This window comes from Thunnus thynnus, chromosome 7 (assembly GCF_963924715.1).
Source record: "Thunnus thynnus chromosome 7, fThuThy2.1, whole genome shotgun sequence".
Lineage (NCBI taxonomy): Eukaryota > Metazoa > Chordata > Actinopteri > Scombriformes > Scombridae > Thunnus > Thunnus thynnus.
Genome location: NC_089523.1, coordinates 26,846,759 through 26,861,588, shown reverse-complemented (window position 1 = coordinate 26,861,588; position 14,830 = coordinate 26,846,759). Strand labels below are relative to the sequence as shown.

At 41.5% G+C, this 14,830-nt stretch overlaps 1 protein-coding gene across 3 annotated transcripts in view; it reads right to left on the bottom strand.

Moving 5' to 3' along the window:
• mtus2b (microtubule associated tumor suppressor candidate 2b) overlaps positions 1-14,830 on the bottom strand; it is a 27,518-nt gene extending 12,688 nt beyond the window's left edge. For all 3 annotated transcript variants that reach the window (XM_067595228.1, XM_067595229.1, XM_067595230.1), the window contains exons 1-5: positions 14,665-14,830; positions 7,948-9,979; positions 6,791-6,983; positions 5,802-6,008; positions 1,190-1,333 (exon numbers count right to left, since the gene is read on the bottom strand). In XM_067595228.1, the coding sequence (XP_067451329.1) occupies positions 1,190-1,333; positions 5,802-6,008; positions 6,791-6,983; positions 7,948-9,756 (2,353 nt within the window). In that variant the 5' untranslated portion in view covers positions 9,757-9,979; positions 14,665-14,830. The remainder of the gene's footprint in view (positions 1-1,189; positions 1,334-5,801; positions 6,009-6,790; positions 6,984-7,947; positions 9,980-14,664) is intronic.

Below are 14,830 nucleotides of genomic sequence, written 5' to 3'. Positions count from 1 at the left end.
CTCAGTTTTGCAGTTTTTATTATTATGTTAAATACAGAAATAGTCATTTCGTAAATGTCCCTGTTTTACCCGTAAAGACCTTTTTTTAAAAGACATTTTCTTGTGTTAAAGGACTGCATAAATAAATAAACTTGTTTTGTATAAATACGTGCAGGAGGAGACAGATGTGCTATTTATTCTGTTCATTTTAAGGCATCTCACAGAGGCAACTCAGTGTAACACAGATGGCCATAATTCTTGCATTTTACACACAAACAGAAAGGGTATAATGCTCTGACAAAGACCTCGTAGATGAAATGTTAAGTAATGTTTGTAATGGGAGTCAGCGTATTTATCTTTGCCTTGAACAAATAGATTATACAAACAGCTTTAAAGTGGCCTTTTTTCAGATTGTTGAATATACAGTACCAGTCAAACGTTTGGACACGTTTTTCTCATTTAAGTGAATGGGAAGTTGTGTGCAAACGTTTGACTGGTACTGTGGTTTACATTTTGATTCTGGTTTCCTGCTGGCAAGAAAGGTGAGATGTCAACGAAGCCGTTTAAACATACTTAAATTTTATACTAGCTTGAGCATCTGACATTTAAAACCACTTCCAGACGTCAGCACTAAAAAACATAAATAGCCCAATTTCTGCCTCAGCAACACTGTTATGGTCAGTCCACTTTTAGACAAAGCGCAGGATAGTACAATGAAACTACTAGCAAGACGCAGATAGAAGACATGTCCAATTACACTCTGTCAGCATCTGTGAACTACTCCAACTGTCTTCCTGCTCTATTATGCAATTCAGTTACCTTAATAAGGTAAAGCAATTTCAAATGTCTGTAAATTATATGCTAAAGGTGTTGCAATACTGTCATTACAGAGACAGTTTCCCCTGACACTTGCTGTGCAATGAATACCAACAAGTGAAGTCAAGTCTATGATCAGTGCTGACAGCAGTCTGCTTTTACATTCTTGCATTCCACCTGCCACCACCCTCTGACACCCTGCCAGCACACACTCGCACATCCAATCTCAGGGTCATGTGATCACCAGACGGAGTGACCTTGAATAGGGAGGTGTGGAAACAGCTACAGTACAAGTATGTTGTTCCATGAGACAGCACCAACACCGCATACACATGTAATCAAAAATAGAGCGCCGAATGCTTGTTTCAACCGGCTGAGTGTTGCAGGGACTTACCGAGTGGGGAGCAGTGCGGTGGCAGAGAGCGTCGCTGCAGGCTGGGGGCGTTGGGAGGTTGAGGGCGGCTCTGACCATAGGAAGATTCACTAGGGGCAGCTGTGGCTTTGTGGAGAGGTGTGTCATCGCTGCCGCTGCTGGGATCTGCAGAGTGGGAACGATGTCAAAGAACAGAGGAATGACATCAGTGACAGTGGCTTTATCAGGTTTCAAATTTAGTGTATCGACATGTATGAACATGTAAAAATATGTTCTATATTTAAAAAAAAACAACCCACCCTGATTTTCTCACAACCTGAAACTGATATAGTTGCAGGCATGAGTAAGTAGTGTTGATAATCATTTTGATAGACATTTAACAGAGAATCTAAAGGGAATTTGGCTTATATAAATACATAAGTTTGCATAATTGCCTCACATCAATGAAGTGGTGACTGAACCACACACTGACCACCAGCCTACATCTCAGTGGATGGAAAAGTATTGGGCTACATTTGGCTGCACAAACTGCAAAAACATTTCTAACAGTACTTGCAATTTGTTAATAATTTCGTAAGACGTTTCCTGGAAAAGTGATTTGGTATTAACACTATGAAATTAGTACACAATCTGACCTGATAATTATGCTCTTGATATTGTACTTCTCACACTGGGTCTTGTTTCTAATAATCAAGGCTTTAATTTGGTTTGGTAATACTGAGCAAATGCTGACAGCCTGTTTGAAAATGTTTTGTCCAGAGTATCCTCACTAGTGACAGTAAAACTGAAAGGATCACATGATCCTTGATACAGCAGGTCAGTGATTTTACTATTGTGTCTTTCTTTTGTATTTTAAGGATCAAGTATCAGAATATCACTACTTTTCCTTGGAGAGTAATTTTTCTTAACTGCAGAAATTCACCAGGACTAGCAAAAAGCAGGATGCTGAAAACATTTTAATTATTCATAACAGCTGTTATTACGCCTCTAGCTCTCTGCAGAAATGAAAGGCTTTGATTCATAGACAAACTGAGGCCATAGCAACGAGTAGTCCAATGGAAAAACATCACCAAGAACAAACATTCCCTCCATATTTATTAGTACATTAGACTATCCAGCATTTGGGTTTACTTCGTCAGTAAAAGTGTTGCAAATCCGATAGCTCCAATTACTTATCATGAAAAATTCAGCTCCTCAATCAATAACAGTGCTGACACAAGCTGCACCTATAGGTAACTCAGCACTCTGTCAGAGGAAAGAAGAACAGGCTCGTGCCCTTGAATTAAAGTAACACTATTCTGATCTGAGACTCACAGTCAACATACAGTATCCAGATAAATCAGAAGATGGTTCAAGGTGCCTGAAATCACAGATGAAACACAGAGCTGTTGTGCTGAAATATACAGTATACTGACAGTTCCAGTGTGCATCTTTCAGATCTTTAGGCAAATTTTTAATCTAATTGAATTTATGCATGCAGAGCAAAAAGGAATTAATGAAAAAAAGGGCAGACGTTTAAAAGATTTTTGCTTTAATGTTGACGTTACAGTAGCTTCTTTGACGGTGTATCACCAAAAACACAAAATCACTTCTGATGTCAAAATGCTCACAGCCTGTGTGAGATCTCCAGTAGGAACTCACTGCAATAGAGTGAATTTACCTGAGATAGTCAGCAGCCTCCTTTTTTTTTTTTTTTCCAAATGCAGGCTGGACCAGGTATCACATTGGCTGAGGGGAGACGGTTAGAGGCTGACTCATACTGGTGAACGATTGTTTCTAGCCTGCATGTTCAGAATAAATCCTTCTCCTGCTGCCAGTCTCCTGTGATCAGTGATAAGTGTTACACCAGCAAGAAGCAGGAACGACTCGACTCCGCAGGTGACTAATTCACAACAAGCAAGAACAGACAGGTCAAGAATACATACTAATCTTTTTGGTCTTTCATTTGCAATCAAGCGTATCCTTCACATCCATCCTATCACATCCACTGAATGTACAATTCTCATATCGTCCATTTCCCAATAATCTCCCTTTATCTATCTGCATTTCTCAATGAGGTTCATTTACCTTGGTGATTAAAGTTTGAAATACAGCACCAGTCAAAAGTTTGGACACACTTTGTCATTCAAGTGAAAAGGCGTGTCCAAACTTTTGACCGGTGCTGTATATAAATTCAGAAAAGATATCGTAAGAATAATGTTGATTATTTGTAATTTCTTATTTTTGTCAGATTAGTTTGATACCATTCTTTTTTTATTAGCAATTTGGAAGTGGCAGGATTAAAGATGTGACACAAGATGCTACAAAGGTTCAATCTGGATCTGAGTAACTGCAGTAAGAAACAAGTGTGAACTCTGTAATGATGCACATTGTGGGAGATCATATCAATCAAGCATCATTTTAGACAACAAATGACTTTTTAACTGGACTGAGAAGCACATTTTTTAAACTCTTTGTGAAAAAGCAGAGTAAAACTGCAGTAAAAATGTGTACACTGTTACACCTCAGTTTTCTTTTGAATCAAAAAGATCAAAAACAAAAAAACCCTTTCAGTAACCATATTGGTCATATACACTTTGAAGGAAAATAGTGTCTTTTTTCCTGATTGATTCACACAGTCGAGCGGGCAAAAACTGAAATAGAGGCTTACTGTACAATATTCATACCATGTCACAATGATTTTTTTCTGTTTCATCTACTGTGACTACAACTCCACCCTCAGTGTTGACAGACAAACTGTATCTCCAAACACACAGGAATCCTACTGCTTGCCAGCCAAGTAGCGTACAGCATGAATGACACATGAGCATTCTGTGCGCTCATAAAAGGCTCCCACCGAGTTAACTGGACAGATGAATTCATCATAGCATCGGCTACTCTTACGAGGACGTTCTCACTCCCAGTCACAATGTTTTGGTGGAGTGCATCCCCGATTGAATGTGGCTGCATTCGAGGCATACGGCGGCATACTAATAGAGCAGCGCTGTCTGAGCCAACAGCCTGAAGGGAAACACTGCCATGCATGCTGCCAGTCATGTATATGCTGTCTGAGCTACCCCCTACTGATTTACTATCTGGTAGACACCCATCTATTCACAGCAGCATAACTAGCATTACATTTTTTTTGTTGAAAAGAATACATGTGAATTTGAAATAGGCTTACAAATTCATGATAATGGAACAACAGAGAAGCTAACAAACAAAGACAACGATGCCAGTAAAAGACAGATCAGGCCACACTTACATGACTGCAGGTTATCATCTTGAGCTGTGGCTGTTTTTTGAAGAATGAGTGTTAAAAATGGTACAAAATAACCAAGTAAAGTGTACATTGGAGCCTTTTTTTGATGGATGCTGAAGCGGAAAGAGAGATCATTATCTGGCCTGAATGCACTTAAAGTTTGAGGAGGGGATTCACAGGCTGGTCAGAGGTGACCAGGGTAAAATCAGCATCACAAATTATGCAGTCATACCACACCCTGACTCTCTTTTCGACACATACTATAGCTGCCGGCACCACTTTTTCCATTTCAGAGATTATAAATAGGAAAGAGGAGACTGCTGCAGACATGTGAAGTAGTTGCTGAGGCTGAGGCTGGGGGGCGCACCCTGCAAAAGACAACAGCTGTTTTCTTTTTTTTTTCTTCCAGTCTGAGGATCCTGCCTGTACCAGCAGCAGCAGGTCGGTAGAAGACAAAAAAGTGGTGAGCAGGGAGAGTCAGCAGTCAGAAGCTCCCCAGCTGTCTACTGAAACAAATGTAGTGACACTTGAGCAGAGGACAGCATTAACTCATCATCATGTCTGCCAATCAGTGCACTCATTACAGATGCCACAGACCCACTTGTGCTTTTAATGCGCTCGATTTTACAAAGCAGCTTTTCCACGGGTATATATTTGGGATGGTTTAAATACATTTTATCTGATTTGGATCGGTTTATATAAACTAAGAGTGATTCCTGTTTGAATTCGTCCCTCTTTCTTTCATAAATGTCACAACACAGGAGGGGAAATTTCAGGAGGATTTTTTGTATTGTATGTCTAACCATTTTTCAGACAATAAACGGTTTCAACACATATACACTGTTTATATTCAGTAAATACTTTCTCTGTAATAATTCTCTTTTTTAAGTCTTAACTTCCCAGCTTGATCACATTTTCCTATCTCTATCTCTATTACCTGCAGAGATAATCAGTTTGTCAACTGAGTTTTACATACATCACTGATTTCTCTAAATGAAGGCTGCAGGAAGCTTATGAGAGGTGGCGTCAGACTGAGCACCAGGATCTGATCTAGATAAAATGCTGCAGTACGCAGGCTGAAGAGAGACGGCGGAGGGAGGAGATGAGAGTGACTTTTAAGATTTTTGCATCAAAGGTTCTGTAGTGCAGCAGCTCTCAGCGCTGACTTGTTATAAATGAATGAAAGAATTAAAGGAAGCGAGTGGCCGTTACTATAGTAACTGAGGATAGTAGGAGCAGCCACTACTGCCAGTGAACTAATGAGGAGATGTATCTGGGATAAAGCACAAATGTGGAGTATCATTTTAATCAGATTGAACATCATCTGCTTGATGTCTGAGACTCTCTTTAGTCTGTCGAATGTTAAGCTGAGGTAGACGGAGCGTAACTCACGCTGAGAGGGTCGGCAAGGATCGCTGTGACTGCTGTCGTTAGATTGGTTGCTGGACACAGACGAGACACTTGAGCTCCGGACGAAGCCGAAGGAAGCCAGACGGGCAGCTGGCAGGGCAGAGAAGCCTGGGGGACGGAGACCAGACTGGCCTGGTTTGAGCAGGAGGCTCTTGGGGGAGGCCTCTGGACCTGACCTCCTTTGCTCTCCTAGAGGTAGATGGGAGAACATGCAATATTACAGTAGCAGTGGGTGAATCATAATTTAAGCACTGATCTTATCATTTAATCACAACAGAATGCTTTAAGTCAACTTGGAAGCGTAAGAATCAACCTTTTAATGAAGTTCACTGACTCAATTTACCAGTAAAGTCCCTACTAGATCTGACCAGAAATAAATTCAGGATCCTAGTTTTATTCAAACTGTAGCTGCAGAGTTAGTGACTCCTATTGATTGTAATGACAAAGTAAAACCCAATGTGATTTTGTCTTCTGATATAAATAATAGCACTAGTATCTTGAAAAGGAATATTCAGAGAACTGAGTCAAATCTGCTGTGGAGTAAAAAAAAAAAAGCTGGTTAGATTGTGGTTTATGAAGTGAGCAGGTAAAAATATGCAATGCAAGTTGTTAGGATATGTGAGTTACGCTGCTATCAAATACTTAGCACTTCAAAGAGAGTTTAGGTGCCAAAAGCTAAGCCTCATCCATAAGCATGACAGAAGTAAACTAGGGTAAAACTAGGGTAAGGATAACTTCTCTGCAGCTCCACGACAAGGGGATGTGCACAAAATAGAAAAGCATGCAGAGAAATGTCCTATAAAATTATTTTCCCATAATAGTCTAACACTTTTTTTAACAACATGAGCACAGATGTAAACAATATGTTAAATGAGCTTTTGTGTTCCCTTATTTGAAGTGGGCAGAGTGTTTGCCCTACCACTAAATACATTTCTCTTTTAACCTGTTATGACAGCAGGAAGCCATCTCACCTGTCGGGTCCTGGTGACCTTGAGTGGACGCTCCAGCTGCCTGAGCAGACTGGCTCAGGCCTTGTGCTGACCTTTGGCCTGTCTGCTGAACTCTTGTCTTCGCTGCAGGCTGCCTAGTAACCGCCCCTAACCCCAGCTGAGGTCTAAGAGCTCTGGGGGAGCGGTAGACACTGCCTCCGTCTTGGGAAACATGCTGTTGAGAGACATTACCAATTCAGTTGATCGGATCATCCAGTCACTGTCATGACAAATATGATTTCTTCTGACGGCAATAAGATGATATGATATAGTTTTGGCGGTAACAGCAAAGAGCATCCCATCACCCCGCAGATTTGCCCCAACAGTCACAGAGAGGTCACTGATAGCCTGTTTCTACAACAAGTCTCAGATATGGATAAAAGTAAAGTTAAAGTAAACTGACCTCTTCTGCATTTGGCAACTAGAACTTGCAATGCTAGCATTACTGTTTAGATGCACATACCTTGGTTCTTCACAATCAAAGGATGGGTTCACAATTTTTCTGTCTTAAAACAATAGTCAAGTGCCCAAATGAACATTAAAATAGGTTTTTCTTGCAATAATCATTCTTCCTGTTCATACTGGCCATTAGAGGATCCCTTCATAATGCACTTACAATGTAAGTGATGGGGGCCAAAATCCACAAGCCTTCTTCTTTGCAAAAATGTATTTAAAAGTTTATCTGAAGCTAATATGAAGCTTCAGCTGTCCAAATTTGTTAAATCAAGTACTTCCACCGCAGTTCAACAGGGAAACACTGTCTGAGGAAACACAAAGAGAGAATTTGATGCTAAACAGACTGTAAATCTGGCAGATATCCACTTGATATGACTAACTCAGACTGCTGAAGCCTCATATAAGCTTCAGATAAACTTTTAAATGCATTTTTTGCACAAAATGACTGTGTGGACACACTGTGGATTTTGTCCTCCATCACTTGTATTGAAAGCACATTTGAAGGGAAGGCCAGTATGAACAGGAGGAATGATTACAGCAAGGAAAATCTCTGTCAGTGTTCACACAGGCACCTGACAGTTGTTTTAAGACACACTTGAAAAGTTGTGAACCTGTCCTTTAAGAGGTCAAAAAAGAAAAAAAAAATCATGTGAATACATTAACTCAAAAGAACATTTTCTCACCTCCTGGTGATATTTCTCAGTCACCTCCTCACGCGAGCTGTCCGACTTCCCGCTCAGAGAATGAGAGCCTGTGCTGCTCGGAGGCTTCAACCCTGACCCAGACCTCTGCATTTCCTGGCGATATTTGTCAAACAGCAGGTTGGAGGAACATAGCACCGGTGCGACTTTGGGTTGAGGACCAACTTTCGGATCTTTATGAGCTGGTGGGCTAGAGTATGAAGACAGTCTAAGTGGGTGCGTAGAGGCTTCGAGTGGGGCATCTGCAGTTTGTGGTTTTGCTTGAGGATTTTTCCGAACATAGGTGATGATTTTTGGTCGGACATTTTTGGGTTTCTGAGGAGGAGAGGACCTCCTGGCTTCAGGCTCCCTCTGCTGAGACATGACAGGTTTTGGGATGCCACTGCTCAAATTTGTCTTACTTGGTGGTTTGATTGTTTGACTTAAAACTCTCTGAGGGGAGCTGCTGCGCTCCAAGCTCAGTGCCCTGACGCCCTGCACCTTGGCTGGAGAACCAGGAGGTCGTCTCTTGGGCGAACAGGAGGTAGTTTTGGGGGAAGAAGGAGTTGCTGGTCGACTAGGGCTTCCCCATGGCTTCCTCCTCTCTAGACTCGAAGAGCTGGAGTTGACGATGTTCTCAAAAGAGCCCTGCTTTTTTAAAGTGTTATCAAAAGAGAGCTGCTTCTTTAAAGTATTCTCAAACGAAGGCTGTTTTTTAACACCCTTGTCAAAAGAGTTTTGTTTCTTCATTGTGTTATCAAATGGTACTTGTTTCTTTATGGCTTTGGATTCAATTGATGACTGAGTCCCCTTTGTACCTGTTTTGGGTGGGTTGTAGTTCACATCGGGGGCCTCATCAGCTTGTGTGCTTTTATCCATTTTAGTGTTGCTTTCTTCTGCAATGGGTAAAGCCTTATGTTCAGTGCTTCTTCCTCTATCACACCCTCCCTCTAATGAAACAGTATTCCCTGTTTTATTTAGCTGGTTATTGTTCTTCCTGTGCTTCTCATTGACATCTTCAATTTGCACCTTACACTGAACATTGCTCACTTGTGCTTCTGATATGACATCCTCTGAATGAACTGTTGAATTCAAATTCATATCCACATTTTTTGGATGTATTGTGCTTTTTCCTGAAATGGTGGAATGGTGTTCAGCTCTTTGAGAGGACTTTTCTCTCTCGGAAATAGTGTTGCAAGTCTGGGAAGCCAAAGTCAGGTCCTCTGAGATGGTTGAGTACGGACCAGAGGCAATGTGCCAGGAGTCTGTTGTTTGTGTCCTGCCAGCAGTGTCCATAGCAGTTGCCATGCTTGAAATGGTGGACAGACAGGACACAAAGACATCAGTTTCAGAGCTTAACTCAGTCCTGGACACTTCTCTGCTCTCAGATACATGACTGGATTCCTGTTCACTGGCACCATGTAGAATAGTTTTCCTCTCTTCCTTGCTCTTTTTATCTGTCCCCTGTTTTACTGTGGCTTTGCTGCATGAGGAAGGTTGATCTTGAAGCTCCTCACGTTCTGCGAGCCCGACAAAATCCTCTCCGTCCTCCACCAGGTACGCCTCCAGCTCCTGACACTCCAACATCTCAAACTCAGCCAGCTCGGGGTCATCGCACTGGGAGTCCATACCCCAGATGATGACCTTATCTTGGTCTGCTGTTTCAGTCATCAGCCCGGACAGAGTGCTGGTATCACCTGTCCTCCTGCCATCCTCTGTCCTGATATCATTTGCATTGGCATCACCGTCAGCCAGCTCGCCATCCTCCCGGTTATTATTGCTTAACTCCCCCTGGCCGAAGGGCTCGCACATTTTGGAAACAGCTCTGAGTTTACCCCGCGCTCAAGAGCACTTTAAAAATCAGTCATCCATGTCATCAATTACCAAACAGTCTGTCTACCCATCAAAGAGTCTTAATGCGCAGCAGGAGCCTAGAACTGATGTTCACATTTCTTTCCAGTATGCCAGTAATCCGAATGTTGAATATCATATCTAATTTGGAAGATGGATCTTCATTGCATCTGGGTTCCTTATCCTGCATAAAAACAATAGATAACAAATAAAAAGATCAACAAAATGACAGATGACTTGACAAGAAAGTATTTAACATGTAAGCTCTTCTAAAATCCAACAAAATACAGTAAACACTTAATTTTTGGTCTACTTTAGTCTGTCACTATGAATTCATAATTGTTTTTCAGGCTTTATCACTCAGCAGTGACATCACAGCACCTTACAACATGATAAACCCTGGAACATGTCCAGATTATATTAATTTATTGTTTCAGAGCCCTGAATGAACTATTGTCAGGAGGCCCAGAATTTCTGGCACAAACTCTGTGAGAAGGAACTACTTTTTCAAACGACCAGTCCTTTTTAAAATGCAAAAGCTTCTTAAATGTATTTAGAAAAGGAAACTTCATAAGAAAATTGAATCTCAAGTCTGGCTTCTTCCTTATCTGAAGTGTATTTTACACCATGTAACTGAATCCTATACTTAACAAGTGAAACAATACAGTCTATGAGTAAGTCTAAGAAGTAAATCAGGTCACTGGGAACAACGTGACACATGTTCTCACATCTGTGTGACAGAATGTCTGATTCAGTATCAGATGCCCTGCATGTGTGATTGCATGGCTTTCAAACAAAACCTTACAACTGGGGCTGTGACTACTGTAGCAGAGAGAGAACTAATGTGACAATGAAGATTTTGATATGTGTCTTGTGGGGCCGCTTGTTTTGGTTAAGTTTCTTCTTAACCATCACTTTCTGGGATTGTCTCTTTACAACTATCAACCGTCTCTACAACAAGAACACTTTCATTCTGCGGCAGATCTACATTTCTGTAATCCCCAGCATTCTCCCTTGGCATCAGTCACTACATACTGTTGCATTCACAGTTGAAATACTCATGTAAATACATGAAATGCTACCAATCCCAGAACATATATAGCAGCATGTCACTGTTTGACATGAGAACATCTTTTTGTTGTCCTTGAAGAGGAGCTATGTGGTTGTGACACTGACATGCTGTGCTGTGGGGGGAGCAGGTGGTAGTTAAGCCTGTTTGCTCCTATATTATCGCTATGAATGGGTTCACATTTGCAGTGTTTACATGTAAAAACACTCATGACGAGCCACATTGTGAACTGTTGAGTACTACTGGTGCTCTCTTCCTTAGGATTTTCCTATGGTGATTTGACTTTCTCTGTGTGTATTTTATAACTTCCGCAAGTGCCTGTCACAGTGGAGTGCACCATTAGTCCCATATCAAGTGATCTCTCCAATAAAACACATGAGGAACTGGTCAAAGACCAAATTATACTGGTGTGTAACTCTTAGGGTGGAAAAAAATATGCCAGGAGTCAGGAGCATGTGGGACTGACTTGCCCAGCTGAGATCATTAGGGGAACTACTTTGGACGTTCAAAGAGCTTAAGACTGTCAAAATACATTTTAGGTCTTTTTGTACATGGACCCAAAGTCTGGTCACTCTGCATTACTGCATTTACTAATTGCTAAAACCACCCAGTGATTATTAGCAGCCAGCAGGTGTGTTCACTTGTTCTGCTATTTAGCACAGAGGGTTTCTGATTAGACCCATACTGCAAATTGGAAGAAATCAGTGGTGCTTCTTCTCTGCTGCTTCCCTTCATCTCGTCAACTAAAAGCTTATAATAAAGGAGGTCTGCAACTGACCTATTTCCTGAGCGGACTCTTGTACGGCACAGAGAGCTCTGACAGACCCTCAGATCTCAGGCAGCGACTCTTTCTCACAAAAGCATCCGCACATGAAGTTCCCACCTCGCCACGTCTCTGTAGTTATTCAGCTTTGCTTGTCATGTCAGCAAGGTACCATAAATTAACCTCCAAGCATAAAAAGCACCTGATGTCACTCATTTTTCAACTGAAGTAGTCATAACTGTAAAAAAAAAAAGGCTTTGATAGGTTTTGGGTCTAGCTTCTAATTTCATGTCACAAAAATACAAAAACAGAAGGAAGTAAAAGCTATTTTATTCCAGTTATGCAGTAATATTTGTTGCTAAAAAGGATACCACCAGGACTGAAAATAGAAGAGCATTTAAACAGCTCAGGGCAAAAGCAAAGCTGAACTGGTGAATTCTTTGTTTTTCTGTTTGTTAGACTCATCGGCTGATTAGCATGAAAGTTGACTGACTGCTGCTCCACCTCATGCTTTCACTCCACAGTTACTGTATCTCCTAATAAATTCACTTACACAGCAGGAAACGTCATCTCATTTCCCTTCTTATGAAAATAAAACTGTGTTGTTGTGTGATAATAAGCTGCATGCTTAGAGCAAGGAGGTGAAATACTAATGACTTCAAAAGATACAGGCTACAGTCTTGTTTTCTCCTTTTCTCAGTTTTACTTTTCTGGAGGTGGACTTAGCCGTAAAGGCAAAGAGGGTCTTAATACTTCAATTTCTGTTTTTCGCAGCACAGGCTAACACACTAAACGCTGTCTCAGCACCTGCACTGCAGAACGGAGACCAATGAATCAGGTTCTTTTACACCTGCGTCTCCCCCCGCCTCCCTATCAGGTACTCTATAGTCACTGTGCTGCTGGTCGACCACATAAAGCCACAAAACTCCCTCTGGGTGACCGAGTAACGGATTACACTTAAAGACAGATTCTTATATCACACTGACAAGCGATAACAAATTGGAAAAATTAAGTTTCAAGACGGATGCTGCAGTTTAGTGACAGGATCAGTTCTGCTGCAGCCATGATTGTTTCACCATCCCTTAAATCGATTTCTGACTCCAAATCGATGTACTGCAGACCACTGCAAGGATACAACAGTCCTGTACATCATATGACACACATCGGCACATTACTCGGTTACCAATAGAACGGTAAACTTGGGAACACTCAATATTATATATGTAATATTATAATATTAGGAGCTGCAAATGACAACAAATGGAAGTTAAAGAAACAAATAAACTTTGCTTGCTTCAAGTAATCTGAAAGAGATTAGATTTTTTTCTTCCTACCTGCCTCAATTTGTGAGTGACGGTGTTCTTACTCAGTGCATTTCATCATTTTCTGCTTCACAGTCTCTCGTATAAATGAAATGAAAGCATTACAGAGATAATTAAACTTGTTAATTTATTTCAACCTCTTTCTCCTCACAAATCTCTGGAGTGCTGCACATCATAGTACAGGCAAGAAAGAACAGCATGCTTCCACTTTTACTGACTGAAATAGTGCAAGTAGACTGAGTGACTGAAGTGATTTTCCTCACTTCCTTTACCACCCCATGTGCCATTTCCACCCACACGCCATATACAAATGTCCATGCAGCCTGTCAATGTGATAAGTTCATTCCTGCATTGACCCTGTCGCCTCTATCCTTTAGTATTCCTTTGTATTTTTCCATTCATGGTTTCCCTGCTGCTGCAACAGCTGATAATGTTCCTGCTGTGACACCATCATGGCACGAGCGACATTGAGGAAATTTATGTTCTCCCCAACAACATGCTTCCCTGAACATGTTTCCCCATCCCCCCATTGTTGAACAACTCACCCTGCCACCTGCCTCCTGATATGCAGCGAGACCTTCATCAGGGCGTCTTATGAAATCTGTGCATCTTTGCTCGAGTGCTTGTGTGTGTGCTCGAACAACTTGATTCTCTCTGTGAGATAAAAATCTTTAGATCTACTATACTGTAACAGGCCAATTTTTGAAGCAGAGCCAGGCCTTCATTTGTCCACCAAGCTTCACTTGATGCTTAAACTAGAGTCCTCATGAAATATTGAGGATGAATGAAAATGGAGGCACCAGTCTCCCTCCCACTTTAACGCTTCAGCGAGCCTGCCTTCTTTGTGTAGCCAACCAAAGCTTACAGAAGATCTCCCGTTGTTGTGACTTGGGCAAATTGAAGAAGCAAAGGTGTGTGTGTGTATGTGTGTGTGTGTGTATAATAAGGCACATCAAGCACAGAGGCAACATGCATACCGGAAACATGTTCATGTGACATGATACTGTACATTTACCTTATGTAAATGCAAAAATATGTAATATTAACGCCTTTTGTGTTAAATTAGTGTAATCAGCAAGCTTCCACAGATAGATAATGTAGGCCTGAGAAGCTGTGGAGACCCTGACATCTTACATAATGTAAGAAAAAGCCCACAATCCTCAAGTCACTCAAACCACACAGGCAGAAAACAGTCACTTCACTATTGTTGGTGTCAATTCATTTAATGCATGCTGCCTTGTTCCTCATTTTACAGTTTCTAAATATAAAGTGCATGAACACACATGTTCCCCAAACAGAACAAAACAGAGGAAGCACAGGCTGCTCTGCTCTTCACATGGAGGACACTAGAAAATAAACATTAGCAGAGGTGAAAAGAACATAATGCAAGGTCTGACCCCAACACACACACATACACAAACATACACTCTGAGGTGAGACCACCTATAGAGAGGTTACCCCTTTTTTTTAATCAGCTTGACTGTATGCAACAGCTACACTGTGATTTGCACTCCTGGAAATAATTACACAATGACTTGGAAATAACAACGTTAATATACAAACAGCAGCAACAACAGGATCATCTGCAGTCTCTCCAGCAGATGCAGCAGTGTCAATAAATCCAATTAGGACTGCCGTTGATCTGAGATTGAGATTGAGAGAGAGAGAGAGAGAGAACAGCCGCCCTCCACGGTGTTGAAAATGGAAGTCCTTACCGTTTAGGGTTCAGGTAATCCGCTGGTGAAGAGCTCGAAGGGTAAGAGAGGAAGAGGAAGGAGGGACACATCCAGCTCTAGCCGTGATGAAGAGGATAGAGTCTGCAGCATCGCTGGAAAACAGGGAGGAGAGGAGACTCAACGCCCATGCCAACACAGGCTCAGG